This window comes from Scyliorhinus torazame, chromosome 1, assembly GCF_047496885.1.
Source record: "Scyliorhinus torazame isolate Kashiwa2021f chromosome 1, sScyTor2.1, whole genome shotgun sequence".
In the NCBI taxonomy this organism is placed as follows: Eukaryota; Metazoa; Chordata; class Chondrichthyes; order Carcharhiniformes; family Scyliorhinidae; genus Scyliorhinus; species Scyliorhinus torazame.
In genome coordinates, this window is record NC_092707.1 from 25,112,376 (window position 1) to 25,132,272 (window position 19,897).

The window sequence follows — 19,897 nt, forward strand, 5'->3', positions numbered from 1 at the left end:
CAGTGGCTTCATCTGGATGTGTACATGTCAGTGACTGCCGATCTACGGTGAACCAAATTGCAGAGTTACAGTGCAAAAGGAGGCCATTCAGCCCATCATATCTGCACCGGCTCGCCAAATGAGCAACTCCCCTCGTTCCAGTCCCTTGCCTTCGCTCTGTAATCCTGCATATTGTATCTTTTCAGGTAAAAGTCAATTACCTTATGAACGCCTCAGTTGGGGCAACACAGTGGTTAGCACTTCTGCCTCACAGCGCGCCAGGGACCCAGGTTCAATTCCGACCTCGGGTGACTGGAGTCTGCACGTTCTCCCCGTGTGTGCGTGGGTTTCCTCCGGGTGCTACAGTTTCCTCCCACAGTCCAAAGATGTGCAGGTTAGGTGGATTGGCCACATTAAATTGTGCCTTGGTGTCCAAAAAGGTTAGTTGGGGTTACGGGGATGGGGCAGGGGATTCGGGCCTAGGTAGGGTTCTCCTTGAGCGGGTGGGTGCCTGGCAACATCTGTGGAGAGAAATAGAGTTTACGGGCGGAATTGTCCGGCCCATTCCGCTGGCGGGATCTCTCCGTTCGACCGATGGTGGCCCCTTCCCCCGGCAGCGGGTTACCCGCGTTGGTCACGCAAAACCCTGAGGACGTTGGCAGGACTGAAAGTTCCCGCCTCTGACCAATGGCGGGTCCCCTTGGCTGCTGGGGGGAAGTGGGGGGGGGGGGGCAGAAAATCCCACCATACATTTCAAGTCCAATATGACTCTTCTTTGGGTTTTAAAGAGTCTCTTCAAGTAGTAGATAAAAACATTTCAATGGGCCGAATGGCCTCCTTCTACACTGTAAATTCTATGATTTCAGCTGCTCACAGCTTTCACATAGAAGTGGAATTCTTTTTTTGTAAAACATTTTGTTTGGGTATTTGTAGTTTTTATAATAGTAATAACGTCAACAGCAACATAAACATGGTACAAAAAACATTTCCATCCCGATCACATTCTTCACACCCCTAATCAATGAAACAATAGCCTAACCTCCCCCCTCTAGATTTCTGCATCTGTTGCCGAACGGCTGCCATCTCCGTATGAACCCTAACATTGACCCTCTTAGGGCGAACTTTATTTTCTCGAGACTGAGAAACCCAGCCACGTCACTCACCCAGGTCTCTAATTTCAGGGGCTTTGAGTCCCTCCACATTAGCAGAACCCGGGCTACCAGGGAGGCAAAGGCCAAAACGTCAGCCTCTCTCACCCCCTGGACTCCCAGCTCTTCCGACACTTCAAAGATCGTCACCTCTGGACTCGGCACCACCCGTGTTTTCAGCGCCGTGGACATAGCCTTAGCGAAACCCTGCCAAAACCCTCTAAGCTTCGGGCATGCCCATAACATATGGACATGGTTTGCTGGACCTCCCGCGCACCTCGCACACCTGTCCTCTACCCCAAAGAACTTGCTCATCCAGGCCACCGACATGTCTACCTTAAATTGTATCAGGCTAAGCCTGAGAAGTGGAATTCTAGCCTCATGGGGACACTGTTGGACTGGCCTAATGTTTTTACATTAAACACTAATCCTACCATTTGCATTCAGTTAGATGTTCAATGCAGTTTCTACATGGGAACAAAGCTTGGCTGAATTTACATTAAGGAGCAGCAGGAGAGCCAAAGAATTGGCTGTTATTTATTCTTAGAACTGTTATCACCTCATTTACTCTCATGCACTGTGGTTGGGGGCGATCATTCTGCATATGAATAGTGGACTGATGAATGCTGGTTTTTACACTGGAAATTTTCGACACTGTTCTCAGGAGCCACTGTGATTTTCTTTCTATCTAAAAAGAGCTTTAGCTTAGGACTGGTTCCATGAAATTATTGTTAGTGATATCTCTTTGTCGGATCTGCACTATCCTCTATTTAGCAGAGAGGTTAACACATTTGAAATGAACTGCATTGCAGAGGAATGTGAGATGTGTTAAAAGATTCATCCACTAATCTCACCAACAATGATTTATAGGTTCATATTTATACATAACAGAAAGAAAATAAATAACATTCATCTATTAGTTAGACCTCAGATGGAGTATTGTGAATAGTTCTGGGCGCCACACTAATAATAGAACATAGAACATACAGTGCAGAAGGAGACCATTTGGCCCATCGAGTCTGCACCGACCCACTTAAGCCACCCTATGCCGTAACCCAACAACCCCGCCTAACCTTTTTGAGGGTTATCTTTATTAGTGTCCTAATAATCTATTATTGTCACAAGTAGACTTACATTAACACTGAAATGATGTTACTGTGAAATCCCCTAGTCGCCACATTCCGGCGCCTGTTCGGGTCAGAGGGAGAATTCAGAATGTCCAATTCACCTAACAGCACGTCTTTCAGGACTTGTGGGAGGAAACCGGAGCACCCGGAGGAAACCCACTCAGACACGGGGAGAGCGTGCAGACTCCGCACAGACAGTGATCCAAGCGGGAGTCGAACCTGGGACCCTGGCGCTGTGAAGCAACAGTGCTAGCCACTGTGCTCCCGTGATGTAAACGCATTGGAGAGAGTGCAGCGGAGGTTTACAAGAGGATAAAATTGGAGAGGTCGGGACTGTTCTCCTTGGAGAGCAGGCTGAGAGGATATTTGTTAAAAACCATCAGGGGCTTGACAGAGTAGAGAGGGAGAAACTGTTTCTGCTCATTATAGGATCAAGAACGAGGGGACCCAGATTGAAAGAAGCAAATGTGAGAAAAATGATTTTCACACAGCGACTGGTTCACGTCTTGAATGCACAGCCTGGAAGTGTGGTGTAGGCAGGTTCAATGGAGGCATTCAATTAGCTGATTATTTGAATGGAAACAATGAGCAGGGCTATAGGGCAAAGGCAGGTGAATGGTACCAAGCCAGAATGCTCATTTGGAGAACTGGTGCAGACACGTTGAGCCGAATGATGCACCCATAACAATTGCGTATGCGATGTGGAGATGCTGGCGTTGGACTGGGGTGAGCACAGTAAGAGGTCTCACAGCACCAGGTTAAAGTCCAACAGGTTTGTTTCGAATCACGAGCTACCGGAGCGCAGCTCCTTCAAGTGAGAATTCTGCATGTGTTTAGTACTTTCTTAGAATTATTTCACAAGAAGTAGGGGCGGTATGGTGGCTCAGTGGTTAGCACTGCTGCCTCACTGCCCTGGTTCAATTCTGGCCTCGGGTGATGTCTGTGTGGAGTTTGTATGTTCTCCCCGTGTCTGCGTGGGTTTCCTCCGGATGCTCCGGTTTCCTCCCATAGTCCAATGATGTGCAGGTTAGGCGGATTGGCCATGATAAATTGACTGTTCAGGGATGTGCAGGTTAGGTTGAGTGGATAGAGCAGGGTGGACAGTGTAGCGTGCACATTCAAAGGGTCAGAGCAGACTTGATGGCCCGAATGGCCTCCTTCTGCACTGTAGGGATTCTAAGGTGTGGACGTCACTAGCTAGGCCAGCATTTATTGTACATTACTTATTGCCCTTGAGAAGGTAAGCTGCCGTCTTGAACAACTGCAGTCCGTGTAGTGTACGTGCACCCACAGTGCTGTTAAGGAGGGAGTTCCTGGATTTTAAGCGATTACAGGATATCCCAGAGCACTTTGCCAGCCAAAGAAATGTTAAGATGTGTAGTCACTGTTGACACAGCTAGGCTGTGAGGATTGTTAAATGCCAGGAGGAAAAGTTACATTTGTGGTATTGGGGGAGCATAGTCACGATGGCCACGTTTTGGCTGATGGTAGCTTCACAGGCAACAGCGTTTTGGGTGCGCCGAAGTTTAAGGAAAGAGGAAGATGAAAAATTGGCCAAGCCACCGTTAGAATAATTCAGTTTGGAGGTGCCAACGGCACGAATGGAGGTTTCAGTGGGAGTGGGCTGGTGTCGCGGTGACCAATATCGTGACGGTGGAAGTAGATGGCTTTTGTGCGGGACGGGCGAGAAGGCCGGAAGCTCAGCTTGGGGAGGTCAGATAGATTTCTGAGCTTGCGAACAGTCTGATTCAACTGGAGCCAGTGGCCAAAGACGGGACTGGAAGGGGACGGGGCGGAGGGGTGGGGGGGATGCATCTTATTTGAGACTGGATGTCAAGCACAGAACTGGCAATAAAGAAGCAGTGAAGGGGTCAAGAAAAGATGAGAGGACTGGTTTGATATCATCAGTGTACATACAGAAACTGATCACAAAATTTTGGATGCGCCTAGTTGACTATCAACGGCTGTATATAGTGAAGAAGGATGAGGAGAAATAGTGTATCGTAGTCCTATAGATTATGATGGGTTCAGTGATGAATGTGGAGCAATCGATAAATGAGCGGAGACATCCAAGCGGGAAATTTGAACATAGATTTGAGCAGGACCAGGACTTTGAAGGACTTTCCAGAGAAGCCCTACAATGGAGAAGGCCATTCGGCCCAACGGGTTTTCACGACCCTCTGAAAGAGCACCTTACCTAGGCCCACACCCTGCAACCCCACCTAACCTGCACATCCCTGGACACGAAGGGGCCATTTTTACCATGGCCAATCCACCCAACCTGCACATCTTTGGACTGTGGGAGAACGTTGGAGCACCCGGAGGAAACCCACGCAGAGGGAGAAACTTTGAAAGTGCAAACTCCACACAGACAAGTCACCCAAGTGTGGAATTGAACCCGAGTCCCTGTTGCTGTGAGGCAGCAGTGCTAACCACAGTGCCACCCATGAAAGAGGGGGGGTTAGCCATAAGACAGGAATTTGCAAGGAAAAAAGGGTTGCTGGAGCTTTGATGATGGGTGGGGAGAGGATGATGGTGGCAGTTTTGAACAGAACAGCAGCTTAAGAGAGGAAAGCATTTTACAATCTCAGTTAGCATCCTGGTGGCCAGGAAGGGAGGTTGTGTATTCAACAAATTCGGGGGCAGCACGGTAGACAGTGGTTAGCATTGCTGCCTACGGTGCTGAGGACCAGGTTTGAATCCCGGGCCTGGATCACTGTCCGTGTGGAGTTTGCACATTCTCCCCGTGTCTGCGTGGGTTTCGCCCCCCCACAACCCAAAGATGTGCAGGTTAGGTGGATTGGCCACCCTAAATTGCCCCTTAAGTGTAAAAGATAATTGGGTACTCCAAATTTATATTTTTCAAAGAATTTTTAAAAACTAAAATAAAAAATAAACAATTTGGTAGCAGTGGGGTTGAGGGAGCAGGAGGTCGACCTCACAGGTAAGGTTCGGCCATGTGGGGATAGAGAAAGATGTGAGTCCAAGCAATGAGATATAATTGGTCAATGACACCTTGAAGTACTCAGAGGTGACCTTACCTGTGATCAGGCTATGGGAACAGGGACTACATGAATGTGCAAAGCTCAAAGGGTGGCCATAAATGTGGAGCAGAGTTGAAACGGAGAGAGAGGGCAAGGTGAATTATAATCATAGAGTTTTATAGCGTTGCAAGAGGCCCTTCGATCCACCATGTCTGTGCTAGCCATCAAGCACCTATACATCGGTGACACAATGTTCAGCACTGCTGCCTCACAGCGCAAGAGACCCGGGTTCAATTCCAGCCTTTGGTGACTGTGTGAAGTTTGCAGATCCCGTGTGTGCGTGGGTTTCCTCCAGGTGTTCTGGTTTCCTCCCACAGCCCAAAGATGTGCTCAATTCCGGCTTGGGTCACTGTCTGTACGGAGTCTGCACATCCTCCCTGTGTGTGCGTGGGTTTCCTCCGGGTGCTCCGGTTTCCTCCCACAGCCCAAAGATGTGCAGGTTAGGTGGATTGGCCATGATAAATTGCCCTTAGTGTCCAAAATTGCCCTTAGTGTTGGGTGGGGTTACTGGATTATGGGGATAGGGTGGAGGTGTTGACCTTGGGTAGGGTGCTCTCTCCAAGAGCCGGTGCAGACTCGATGGGCCGAATGGCCTCCTTCTGCACTGTAAATTCTATGATAATCTATGATAATGATATTAGGTGGATTGGCCATGCTAAATTGCTCCTTAGTGTCCAAAAGATTAGGTGACGCCACGGGGATAGGTTGGGGGCTTGGGCCTAAGTAGGGTGCTCGTTCAGCGGGTCGGTGCACTTGATGGGCCGAATGGTTGTCACCTGCACTATAGGGATCCTGTGATTCTATTCTAATCCCAATTCAACTGGGAATTGAAAACAGGAGAATGAAGGCAGGAGCTGAGGGAGGAAAGGAAGAATATAGCAATAACTATATTATTAAGGCAGCACGGTGGCGCAGTGGGTTAGCCCTGCTGCCTCATGGCGCCGAGGTCCCAGGTTCGATCCCACCTCTGGGTCACTGTCCGCATGGAGTTTGCACATTCTCCCCGTGTCTGCTTGGATTTCGCCCCCACAGCCCAAAAACGTGCAGGGTGGGTGGGTTGGCCACGTTAAATTGCCCCTTAATTGGAAAAAAAATGAATTGGGTACTCTAAATTCATTTTTAAAAACTAGATTATTTCTGAAGTATGCTGGAACTATATTTACATTACAACAACACGTTTCACAAAGTACTTCATTGGTTGTGGTGCTTTGGTAGGCCCTGAGGTCATGACAGGCACAGGATCAGTACAAATCCTTCCTCCCTTAGACATGACACTGAGAAACCACTCTGACCTCAGTTTACTGGAACAGGAGGCTTTGATCCAATAGCAGATTCATTGGCCCATTTTGGTGGGTTATTTTGTGGTTCCCTGTAGGCCTGGGTCATGTATACTTAGGAATGCAGCCAACAGTGAGAAGACTTCATGTCGGCATTCTCGTTTACATTCCCTTAATGTGAAAGCACTTTAACTGAGGTCATTGAAAGTCTTCAGGTCTCTGGAGAGCTTACTGGTCCCGCACCATCATCACCTACTTAGGCAAAGATTTGACTCCTGACTTTCCTACACCACACCCTCTCTTGCATCACAATGAAGGGAATTGTCCAGGCAGTTAACTAAATTGTAAGGATCAGGGGTCTTGTGGTAAACTTAAAAAGCACAAAGTATCCTTCCATTGCAGATTTACAAACAAAACTTCAGGCTTGATTAAAGCCACCCGAAAACAATTAATGAATTATAATGAAATTAAATGCTAACAGTGGCAAAAATGTAACGTAAGCAATGGCACAGACAACAGTGTGTATTTATTAACTAGTTGCTGTTTTGAAGAATATTTTTGTGCATTACCATGCCAATTTTCTTTCTTCCCAAGACAGTGACTCCATGTGCATTCCACCTACACACTTTGTCTCTTGGCAAAAACCAGAAGCGATTCCTTTAGTGACTTTACTGCTATTTGGCCGAGACCTAAATTCAGCTAACTCTCGTAATCAGGGCCGTCAAGCGTCAAGCAGGAAGTTGGCCTGGAAATGTAGATGGGCCTATCCGGCATAGGCTTATAATTATAATTAAATGTTAGATCTTAATTTGCCCAAAAGTAATCACAACAGTTTTGATCCAGGTTAGAATTCACCCTCAAAGCTTATGAGTGGTTGCGAAAGAGCTGTGCTGTATCAGAATGCTTTTTCCAATTAACCATATAATAGAATTAATTCATGGGATAATAATCGCTTATTGTCACAAGTAGGCTTCAAGGAAGTTACTGTGAAAAGCCCCTAGTTGCCACATTCCAGTGCCTCTTCGGGGAGGCCGGTACGGCAATTGAACCCGCACTGCTAGGCATTGTTCGCCATTACAAGCCAGCTATTTAGCCCTCTGTGCTAAACCAGGATGTGGGTTGTCACTAGATGAGCCAGCATTTATTGCCCACCCCTAATTTTTTTTCAATAAATTTAGAGTACTCAATTATTTTTTTCCCCAATTAAGGGGCAACTTAGCATGGCTAATCCAACTACCTTGCACATCTTTGGGTTGTGGGGGTGAAACCCATGCAAACACGGGGAGAATGTGCAAACTCCACACAGCCAGTGACCCAGGGCTGGGATTGGAACCCGGGTCCTCAGCGCCGTAGGCAGCAGTGCTAACCACTGTGCCGCCTCTGCCCATCCCTAATTGCCCTTGAACTGAGCGATTTGCTTGGCCATTTGAGAGTTGACCACATTGCTGTGGACCTGAAGCCACATGTAGGCCAGATCAGGTAAGGTGGGCTATCGCAGGTTTGTGCATCTCACGAGAACTTCCACTCTGATCAATCTGTTATTCAATTGCTCAGAATCCTACAATTACTGTACTATACTCAGAGCAGGAATGAACTATTCAATCACTGGAGCATGTTCCATCAGAGCTATACGCGTATTCCATCTAAACACTTTGCTCCACAACCTTACCTAACAAAGATCTATCGATCTCAATTTTGAAATTTTCAACTAACCACCATATTTTGAAGAAGTGTTGCAAATCTATGAGGAAACATTTTTTAACCCTTTGAGCTGTTACCATCTGGAATACTCTACCTGAAAGGATGGTAAAAGAAGATTCAATAGCCACTTTCAAAAGGGGATTAGATAAATACTTGCAAGGAGATAAGGGAAGCATGGTGGTGCAGTGGTTAGCACTGCTGCCTCACGGCATCGAGGCCCCAGGTTCGATCCCGGCTCACTGACCGTGTGGAGTTTGCACATTCTCCCCGTGTTCATCATAGAGCATAGAAAATACAGCACAGAACAGGCCCTTCGGCCCACGATGTTGTGCCGAACCTTTGTCCTAGATTAATCATAGATTATCATTGAATTTACAGTGCAGAAGGAGGCCATTCGGCCCATCGAGTCTGAATCAGCTCTTACAAAGAGCACCCTACTCATTGCATGGGTTTCACCCCCACAACCCAAAGATGCGCAGGGTAGGTGGATTGGCCACGCTAAATTGCCCCTTAATTGGAAAAAATGAATTGGGTACTCTAAATTCAAAAAATAAATCTGGTAGACATCACTCCCTGTCTCACCCAGAGCGTACGTGATATATCAGAGTACAACTAGTGCTCGTGAACCGTATTCTACTGAAGAATTTGGAGAGGAGGGAAGTAAACTGAGGAAAAGGGTGGTGTGGCAAAGATTCACCAAGTTTTTAATGCAAAACTCATCGGAATATCAATGTCTTTTTACAGGATTTTGTAACACATCACACTAAATTCTTAATTGAACCGATTCTTATTTATTTAACAAAAAAATCTTTTAAATTTACATAAATAGATTCAATCTGTATTTATAGGTTCTGTATGTTTACAAATTTTGTACATAATTTTCGTAAAGTGCATATGACATAGTGAGATAATGTGCATGACATTATCGTTAGACGCTAACCTGGAAATGAGACAGCAATATTACTGTCAAAGGTGTTTATGAAGTTATTGCGAACTGGCAGAAACTCCATATTAAAAAATCCATATTAACATTTAAATATTTGTACACCAATATCACCGTGTAACCTCTAGGCCAATATTGATGTGTTGGCTGTGATATGGCCTGAATAACCATTTATACAAATAATGATTCTTAAAATAATTATCCTCAGAGTCTCCGAGTGCCCTTAGGGCCAAATTGTTTCGACTCCCGTGGTTTAGTGAGGTTTAACGGTCGGATATGATCATTTGTTGGCATGTCCTTCCATTTGCACTCCTCCAGTTATTTAACACGTTGTGGGGGGGGGGGGTATTGGGTAAGTTGGCGATTTGATCCACGCACAACACCATCAACTCACATAACCGACAGAAATTGACGCAGGACGTATGTGAGTTATATGCGTCGTGTTCTTTGGAATTAAACTGTAAACTGGGTAAATCCCACTGACGGGGCAGACAATGGGCGAGTCTCTGGTCCGATGAATGGGATTTCCCATTGTAACCATCCCACTCCACCGCAAGATCTGCTGGCCGGGCTGCGCTGCCGGCGGGAAAATTGGGTCGGAATGACCAGAGAATTCTGGCTAATGAAATGAAAATCGCTTATTGTCACAAGTAGGCTTCAAATGAAGTTACTGTGAAAAGCCCCTAGTCGCCACATTCCGGCGCCTGTTCGGGGAGGCTGGTACGGGAATTGAACCATGCTGCTGACCTGCCTTGGTCTGCTTTCAAAGGCAGCGATATAGCCCTGTGCTAAACAGCCCCACATGTATCCCTCACAACTGTTTCAATGGGGCAACTCGTCCAGTCAATGACTGGACACTTGTTAATCTGCTCTTGATGAGATCCCCTGTTATTGAGCAAGTCACACAGGGATCCCCTGTTAATGAGCGAGTCACACCATCGGCTCCCCTGTTAATGAGCGAGTCACACCATCGGCTCCCCTGTTAATGAGCGAGATCCACCATCGGCTCACCTGTTAATGAGCGAGTCCCACCATCGGATCCCCTGTTAATGAGCGAGTCCCACCGGGATCCCCTGTTAATGAGCGAGTCCCACAGGGATCCCCTGTTATTGAGCGAGTCCCACAGGGATCCCCTGTTAATGAGCGAGTCACACCATCGGATCCCCTCTAATGAGCGAGTCCCACCATCGGATCCCCTGTTAATGAGCGAGTCACACGGGGATCCCCTGTTAATGAGCGAGTCCCTCAGGGATCCCCTGTTAATGAGCGAGTCACACGGGGATCCCCTGTTAATGAGCGAGTCCCACAGGGATCCCCTGTTAATGAGCGAGTCCCACCATCGGATCCCCTGTTAATGAGCGAGTCCCACCATCGGATCCCCTGTTAATGAGCGAGTCACACGGGGATCCCCTGTTAATGAGCGAGTCCCTCAGGGATCCCCTGTTAATGAGCGAGTCACACGGGGATCCCCTGTTAACGAGCGAGTCCCACAGGGATCCCCTGTTATTGAGCGAGTCACACGGGGATCCCCTGTTATTGAGCGAGTCCCTCAGGGATCCCCTGTTAATGAGCGAGTCACACGGGGATCCCCTGTTATTGAGCGAGTCCCACAGGGATCCCCTGTTAATGAGCGAGATCCACCATCGGCTCACCTGTTAATGAGCGAGTCCCACCATCGGATCCCCTGTTAATGAGCGAGTCCCACCGGGATCCCCTGTTAATGAGCGAGTCCCACAGGGATCCCCTGTTAATGAGCGAGTCCCACCATCGGATCCCCTGTTATTGAGCGAGTCCCACCATCGGATCCCCTGTTAATGAGCGAGTCCCACCATCGGATCCCCTGTTAATGAGCGAGTCCCACCATCGGATCCCCTGTTAATGAGCGAGTCCCACAGGGCTCCCCTGTTAATGAGCGAGTCCCACAGGGATCCCCTGTTAATGAGCGAGTCCCACAGGGATCCCCTGTTAATGAGCGAGTCCCACCATCGGATCCCCTGTTAATGAGCGAGTCCCACAGGGATCCCCTGTTAACGAGCGAGTCCCACAGGGATCCCCTGTTAATGAGCGAGTCCCACAGGGATCCCCTGTTAATGAGCGAGTCCCTCAGGGATCCCCTGTTAATGAGCGAGTCACACGGGGATCCCCTGTTAATGAGCGAGTCCCACAGGGATCCCCTGTTAATGAGCGGGTCCCACCATCGGCTCCCCTGTTAATGAGCGAGTCCCACAGGGATCCCCTGTTAATGAGCGAGTCCCACAGGGATCCCCTGTTAATGAGCGAGTCCCACCATTGGGGCTGTCAAGCTGCTGCAAACTGGTCAAACTGCTGCTTCCAGCGTAGCAAGGAACTGAATGTCAAGCGATGTCCCCACTATCCCAGGATGCCTCAGCTGCCTGCACATTGGCTGAAGAGGAGGCCCTGATGGTGCCTGTCCCTCTTTAAAATGTAGTATGTTTTTAAATGTAACCAATGGCCATGAAAGGTGCACGTAATACACTGACCCCGTGCTCACTGCACGACAGAGGATTATTGTCCTCTGAGCATTTCAGTATCAGGGTGAACTCAGTGGTCCCACCACCGTCCATGAAATGTGCCTCCTTCATCATCTTGAACAGGAACAGAGTATCGAAGGCCAGCTCGGACTCTCCATGCTTGTGCCAGGTGGCGTTTCTGAAACACAAAGATGAAGGCGGGATGTGAGTAACATCTGGATATTGGGTGCAGATGTGAGTAACATCTGGGTGCAGCTTTCCTGGATTTGTCCTCCAGTTTCCCGAATGAATAGATACCCAGTGGGCACTGTGTGTTTTCAGACTCAGACAGAAGTCAAAAAACCCGAGAGAATCACCCCTTCCAAAAACCTCCTTCCCACGCCGTGCTCTGTTGTGATCCTATTCAGCAAACGGCCTTCAGTCAGACTGTACATTTTTGTAGTGTGAAGACATGGAGCCCAATGAAATTGATCAAAGATTAGGTGGGGTTACGGGGGCATGGGTTCAGGCAGGGTGGGGGCATGAACTTAGGTAGGGTGCTCTTTAGGTGGCATGGTGGCGCAGTGTTTAGCACTGCTGCCTCACGGCGCTGAGGACCCGGGTTCGACCCTGGCCCGGATCACTGTCCGTGTGGAGTTTGCACATTCTCCTCGTGTCTACGCGGGTCTCACTCCCACAACCCAAAGATGTGCAGGGTAGGTGGATTGGGGAGAATGTGCAAACTCCACATGGACTGTGACCCAGGGCCCAGATTCGGACCCGGGCCCTCAGCGCCGTAGTCCCAGTGCTAACCACTGCGCCACCATGCTGCCCTGTGAGGTAGCAGAGCTAACCACTGCGCCACCTTGCTGCCCTGGCCATGCTAAATTGCTCCTTAATTGGGAAAAAATAATTGGGTTCTCTAAATTGAAAAGAAAGGGTTGGGTGCTCTTTCGGAGCGCAGGCTCGATGGACCAAATGACCTCCTTCTGCACTGCAGTGATTCTATGGTGAAGACCGGTAGCAGATTTTTTTCTCTCTTGTCTGCTTAGGTGAATGGATTAATCAGTGACCAATTAGTGCGTGTTCATCGTCAGCCGATGTAAATTGAGTCACTCATGGAGCAGCGGAATTTCCAACCGAGGGAAGTAGCAATGATTTGACCAGCCAGCTTAAGGGCTACTTTTCAGATCTACTCCTAGGGGCTTCATAGAGTCCCTACAGTGCAGGAGGCCATTCAGTCCATTGAGTCCGCACCGACCTTCTGAAAGAACACCCTAACCTAAGCCCACCCTATCCCCATCTAACTGTTCGACACTGAGGGTCAATTTTTATCATGGCCGATCCACCGAACTTGCATGTTTTTGGAGTGTGAGAGGAAACTGGAGCATGCAGACATGGTGAGAACTTGCAAACTCCACACAGAAAGTCACCCAAGGTCAGAATCAAACCCGGGTCCCTGGCGCTGTGAGGCAGCAGTGCTAACCAATGCGCCATTTTCCACTAATCGCCATATAACCTTGCCTTATGGGGTGTCCTTGATGAAGACAATTGACAAGAAGCCTGTCAATGTTTTTATAATCTTCTCAGAATTTTAGCACCTCCTTCCGCAAGATATATTTCTACAAGCACAAGGCTCCCTCAGTTGCCCTGCCCAAAGATCATTATCCATGCATATCTATAGACAAGGAATGTTATCAGACTGTTTGAGTAGGTAAGGCATCACAGTGTAGACCAATCATCACCTGACGAAGGCAGAAACATTTCCACTATCGGTTTCTGGATGGCGAATGGAAACTTGCCCTGAACGTTCTCTACCCCAGGGGATGTAAGATTCATTGTAGATGTCTGTGATCTTTCCCCGTAATTCAGGAACTCTCACCGGAAATTAGTTCACAATAAGATTCTGAACTTTTACTTCAATCTCAAATTGATATTTTGTATGAATTCGCCATTTTTCACTGCAGCATTAACCCTGGGACCCTCCTCCCCTCTATGGCTCTGCAGTCCATCAGGTAAATCCCCGGTGACGATGATGGGGAGTTTTATTACCGGGTTGCGATCAACATGGTTTGATGTCTCCTTACCTTGTGGTTTTGCTAACAGTGATGCCCTGCCTTTTTGCTCTGATCTCTGCCTCCAGCACCACCCTGTCTGGGTTGGCAATGTGCACGTGCAGCTGTGCTCGGAGTACATCCAGATTCAGATACTCTGGCCTCAGGAAGAACTCCATCTTCCTTTCATTATCTGGGAAACAAGAAAGGTGTTTGTGACCATTCGCTCCAGCCCATTTTGCTTCATCTTAAACAGCCCACCTGGTTGTTTTTGTATAAGAAATATATGAATGTAATATATCTGAAATGAAGCAGAGCCCATTGCATCCAATTGACAAGGATTGAGTCTAAAAACATTTTATAAAGAAACAACATATTTGTGTTCACATCGTACATAACCACTCCAAAGCTGTTTTAAAATAAATTTAGAGTACCCAATTATTTTTTTTCCACTTAAGGGCAATTTAGCGTGGCCAATCCACCTAGCCTGCACATCTTTGGGTTGTGGGGTGAGACCCACACAGACACGGGGAGAATGTGCAAATTCCACACGGACAGTGACCCAGAGCCGGGATCGAACCTGGGACCTCGGCTCCGTGGGGCTGCAGGGCTAACCCACTGCGCCACCGTGCTGCCCTCCAAGAGGAAAATATGGTTGTTTTTTAATGTTTAAGAATTTAATATTTCTGATTGAAACAGCCATTGTACGTACACAATCCAATACGACTGTCCTCAAATCTCACACCTGGCAATCATTCTCAGGAAATTCATGTTACAATAAACTTTCTGCAGCTATAGAATAACATAGAACATATACAGTGCAGAAGGAGGCCATTCGGCCCATCCAGTCTGCGCCGACCCACTTAAGCCCTCACTTCCACCCTATCCCCATAACCTTTTTTTTGTGGTCACTAAGGGCAATTAATCATGGCCAATCCACCTAACCTGCACATCTTTGGGCTGTGGGAGGAAACCAGAGCACCCGGAGGAAACCCACGCAGACACAGGGAGAACGTGCAGACTCCGCACAGCAGTGACCCAGTGGGGAATTGAACCTGGGACCCTGGTGCTGTGAAGCCACAGTCCCACATGTTTCAAAGGAAATCCTTTCCCCAAAGTCAGTGGTGGTGATTTTTTATAAGAAATATATAAATATAATATATTTGAAACTAAGCAGAACCCATTGTATCCAATTGACAAAGATTGAATCGAAAAACATTTTATAAAGAAACATGTGTTCACATCATACATAATCAATCTGAATCTTTAAAAAAAAAATTTTTAGAGTACCCAATTAATTTTTTCCAATGAAGGGGCAATTTAGCGTGGCCATTCCACCTACCCTGCACATCTTTGGGTTGTGGGGGCGAAACCCACACAAACACGGGGAGAATGTGCAAACTCCACACGGACAGTGACCCAGAGCCGGGGTCGAACCCGAGACCGCAGCACCGTGAGGGAGCAGGGCTAACCACTGCGCCACCGTGCTGCCCCCAAATCTTTTTTTTAAATATAAATTTAGAGAACCCAATTATTTTTTCCAATGAGGGGCAATTTAGCATGGCCAATCCACCTAGCCTGCACATCTTTGGGTTGTGGGGACAAGACCTAGGCAGACGCTAAATTGTCCCCTAGTGTCCATTGGGTGGGGTGGGGATTGGACCTGGGTAGGGTGCTCTTTTAGAGGGTGGGTGCAGACTCGACGGGCCGAATGGTCTCCTTCTGCACTGTAAGGATTCGATCATCCCCTTGGGCCATTGACTCTCAATTCCTGCTCCATGTGCTAATTCCACCCACCCCCTCCACAACCTTTCTACACGATCGTTTATTTATTAAAAACTCCGCTTAACTATTGCTGAGAAGTTAACAGATGGGGCAGTATCTCACTGATGCCTTCCTCTCCGATTCTAGCTCCAATTCCTTGCCATCCACCCCTCCCCTCCCCCTCCAGTAAAAAGCTTTGGGTGCCTCCTCTGTTCACTTCTCAGAAGTTGAGAATGGCAAGTCAACTGACAAATAACTGGCACTGTATAAATGCAGTAACAAATAACTGGCACTATATAAATGCAGTAAGCGGTGGGAGCCACTTCTCTCTGCCTTCTGCAACCTGAAGGTGCATTTTTCTTCTAAAAACATAAGGGGATGGTTAAGCTGAGCACAATTATCCAGCTCGGAGTCCAAGTTCCCTGTGCTATTTCTCAAACAGAAACACAAACACCGCTGCTGTTGTTGCCGATACTTACGACCAATTAAACGCCCTTGGTAACCTTTTATCCTCTTACACGGGTATCCCAGTTTGCAACACATGTAGAAACGTCTCATAAAGACCATCAGGTGCCAGAGTGGGAAGACCTTCCAGGGGGGCTCGGTGGAGGCGGTGGTGACAGTCACCCTGTACAGGACATGCCTGGGGAGTGAGGCTGGCGAGTGGCTGGCTGCTGTTGACCAGCTCTCACTCGATCTGGTGCAGTGAGCGTGCCTCAGCCCCGCCACGGTCTCCCTCCTGCCCATCCGCTTGTTGCTGCCCCTCTCCCAGGGCTCTTCCCTCAGCTCCATCTCCAGGCTGCTGCCGCCGCTGAGGAAACGGTAGAGCAGCTCCTCGTCCTCCGGAGGGAAGGAGCTGGTGGGGCTCCCCCGCTGGGTAAGGGCAGGCAGGGCCCAGGGAAGCTGCAACAGGTTCAGTAGCAACAAGGCTCGAAGCATGGTCCCTGTCTCTCTCTCTCCCAACAAGTGGCTCCTTCTGCACTGGGAAGGTTACCAGCTTCTAAACTCCTTGCATGTGGAAGGTACAGCAGTGATCACTCTGATCCCCAGACAGACTCATTTATGTTGGTGCCAGGAAGGTGTTCCTTTCCCACAAGGGTTTCAGCATTCCCAGGGTGTGTCTGGCCTCCTGGCGTCCACCCATGTTAAAAGACATTTGCGTATGAATGGGATTGAAAAGCTACAATAAGACTTCTTAATGGTTTCACTGCAGCCTCCCCCACAAGTGGAGGTTGGCAGCACTTAACAAAATTGGGAAAGGTGCTATTGATTTTGGGGAATGTAGCAAATGGAGGTAACATCATTCAAGGTTTTGAGCTGATTACTAAATCACCTCTTGGTTAACAAGCTGGGTTAAAGATGGTTACAGTGGAGTTTGCACATTCTCCCCGTGTTTGCGTGGGTTTCGCCCCCACAACCCAAAGATGTGCAGGGTAGGTGGATTGGCCACGCTAAATTGCCCCTTAATTGAAAAAAAAATGAATTGAGTACTCTTATTTTTAAAAAAAAGATGGTTATAGAAATATTTGTCCAAATCCCACTTAACAGGCAGCCTCCAGAACTATGGGGCAACATGGTAGCACAGTGGTTAGCACTGTTGCCTCACAGTGCCAGGGTCCCAGGTTTGATTCCGGGCTTGCGTCACTGTGCGGAGTCTGCACGTTCTCCCCGTGTCTGCGTGGGTTTCCTCCGGGTGCTCTGGTTTCTTCCCACAGTCCAAAGATATGCAGATTAGCTGAATTGGCCATGCTAAATTGCCCTTAGCGCCAAAGAATTATCCTCACTCTGGAAGGGTGGCATTAAATAAGAGGCCTTTGATTTGGGTCCAGGTTTATACCGAGATGAACAAACTGGAAATGGGAGATTGCAGCGCTGCGGTTGAAAACTGAGTATCCAAGTTGGTTTATCGATGGCACCTTATAGTTTTGTTGGGAATCTTCCCACTTGACTCCAGATTTTCACCCAAACCCACACCCTGGTGCGTAAAGATTAAAAGCTGGAACTAAAATCAGAAAATGCTGATCGCATTCTGCAGGTCGATCAGTACCCAACTAAAAGCATAGGGTAGTCCCAGCTGCAGCTGGAATTTTACCGGTAATCCTGGAAGATATCCGGTGTAGATTTGATTTGTCACACTCCAGCATCCCCAAATATTTGACTTGACCAACCTCTGGCTAAGTAAATGGCTCAGTAGAGGAAGAGATCAGCCATGGTCTGATTGAATGGTGGAGCAGGCTTGAAGGGCTGAATTGCCTGCTCCTAATTATGTTTCGATGATAATTATTTGGTCAAAAGCAAATGGAGAGTTCTGGTGCGTCAGCCGGATATTTCTCCCCGCCGTCAAATTTCTCCTCCAATCCGTTTCTAATCCTTGACCTTCCCTAATCTCCTCCTATCATCCTCAACTCCCTCTTGGATAAACTGTCCACTGTGCCTCTTGGTACCCCAAGAAGGACCCATCAAGGCAATTGTCACTCCCCCCCCCCCCCCCGCTTTTCCACCCCCCCCCCCCCCCCAAGAGCAGCAACCTCAGCTGTCCCACCCTACTCCATCACCAACCCACCCAAGCTGACTGAGGGAAAGTCCTTCCCATTCCACTCACCCCTCGCATCACTGACCCAGTGGACTCTCCGGAGAAAAAAACAATCACCGGCCCTGTCCACACCTCATTCCAGGATGTCCATTCACTTGGCAACAAACTGCTTACCACCTGTGAAGTTATTGTGAATGGGTGCATTGCCATCATGACCTGGACAGAAACTTGAGGGGCGGCACGGTGGCGAGCATTGTGACCTCACAGTGCCAGGGACCCCGGTTAAATTCTGGCCTCGGGTGACTGTCTGTGCGGAGTTTGCACGTTCTCCCCCTGTCTGCGCGGGTTTCCTCCGGGTGCTCCGGTTTCCTCCCACAGTTCAAAGGTGTGCAGGTTAGGTGGATTGACCATGCTAACCTGCTCCTTAGTGTCCAAAGAAAGGGTAGCATGGTGGCGCAGTGGTTAGCACTGCTGCCTCATGGCGCTGAGGACCCCGGTTCGATCCCGGCCCCGGGTCACTGTCCGTGTGGAGTTTGCACATTCTCCCCGAATCTGCGTGGGTATCATCCCCACAACCCAAAAAGATGTGCAGGGTAGATGAATTGGCCACGCTAAATTGCCCCTTAGTTGGAAAAAAAGAATTGGGTACCCTAAATTCTATTTAAAAAAATAGTGTCTAAAGATGTGCAGGTTAGGTGAGGTTACGGGGATAGGGCCGGGGTGTGGCCCAGGCAGGGTGCTTTTTCAGCAGGTCGGTGCAGACTCGATGGGCCAAATGGCCTCCTCCTGCACTGTAGGAATTCTATGATTCAATGGATTGTATGGTTGACTGACAGGAGCTGACACCTTCCCTTTTACCGGTGCCCTGGCCGGCGAAACCTTTTGTCAGCTGGCCTGCCCAAACTATCCTTTAATCCCCTTACTCCTTTTCTACTTGGAGCACCTGACACTGCCGTCGTCCCACCAACCCCCCCCCCCTCCCCCCCCCGACACACACACACACACTCCAATAAAACTTGGGAAGAGTCAATCTTTTCACTCTACCGCCAATGACTGATACTTTAGTCATTACACTTATGGTCTTAGAAACTGTCTCCCTAACCATTTAGCCTTGTTATCACCCCCCCCCCCCCCCTATTTTCCCCCAAGAGCCCAGTCATGGTCTCAGCCTCTGTCTCTCCTTAACTGTTCCCATCTCCTGATCAGTGCCCACCTATTAGAAATGCAATAAAGCATGAAAATACAAGGTCGGCAAAACTATTTCACAGTCTGTTGAGGCACGGTTGGATGGGCCTGCACTCAGTCAGGCCAATAGCATCACATTTCCTTTGCCCTGAAGAAGAATCACCTGTAAAGGGATTTGTTGAGGCTGCATCTGGAGGACTGCGCACGGATTTAGACCCCTTACTTGCGGGAGGATATAAATTCAGTACACGTGGTTCAGAAAAAGTTCACTAGATCGATTCCAGGGATGAAGGAATTAACTTACCAAGGGACATTGAGCAGTTTAGGCCTACACCCCCTGGAGTTTAGAAGAATGAGAGGAGATCGAATGGAGGTATATATAATGCTCATGGAGATTGACAAGGTAGATGTAGAGAGGGGGTTTCTTCTTGTTGGACATTCTAGAACAAGAGGTCATAGTTATACGCTAAGGAGTGGCAGATTGAAAACAGAAATGAGGAGCAATTACTTCACTCAGATGGTCATGAATCTATGGAACTCTCAGCCCCAGTTGGTGATCTGGCAGTGGATACCAGAACACTAAACAAATTTAAGGAGGAGATAGATAGGTTTTTAATTAGCAGTGGGAGGAAGGGGAACGGGCAGGAGGGTGCAGATGAAGCTAAGATGAG

At 48.3% G+C, this 19,897-nt stretch overlaps 1 protein-coding gene across 1 annotated transcript; it reads right to left on the reverse strand.

Moving 5' to 3' along the window:
• Positions 1 to 8,963: 8,963 nt before the first annotated feature.
• On the reverse strand, positions 8,964 to 16,590 carry LOC140391523 (uncharacterized). Its single transcript, XM_072476136.1, has 3 exons — positions 15,988 to 16,590; positions 13,778 to 13,937; positions 8,964 to 11,889 (listed from the first exon to the last, which is right to left on the reverse strand). The coding sequence occupies exons 1-3, from the start codon at positions 16,445 to 16,447 to the stop codon at positions 11,676 to 11,678; spliced, it is 834 nt and encodes a 277-aa protein (XP_072332237.1). The 5' UTR covers positions 16,448 to 16,590; the 3' UTR covers positions 8,964 to 11,675.
• Positions 16,591 to 19,897: the final 3,307 nt, after the last annotated feature.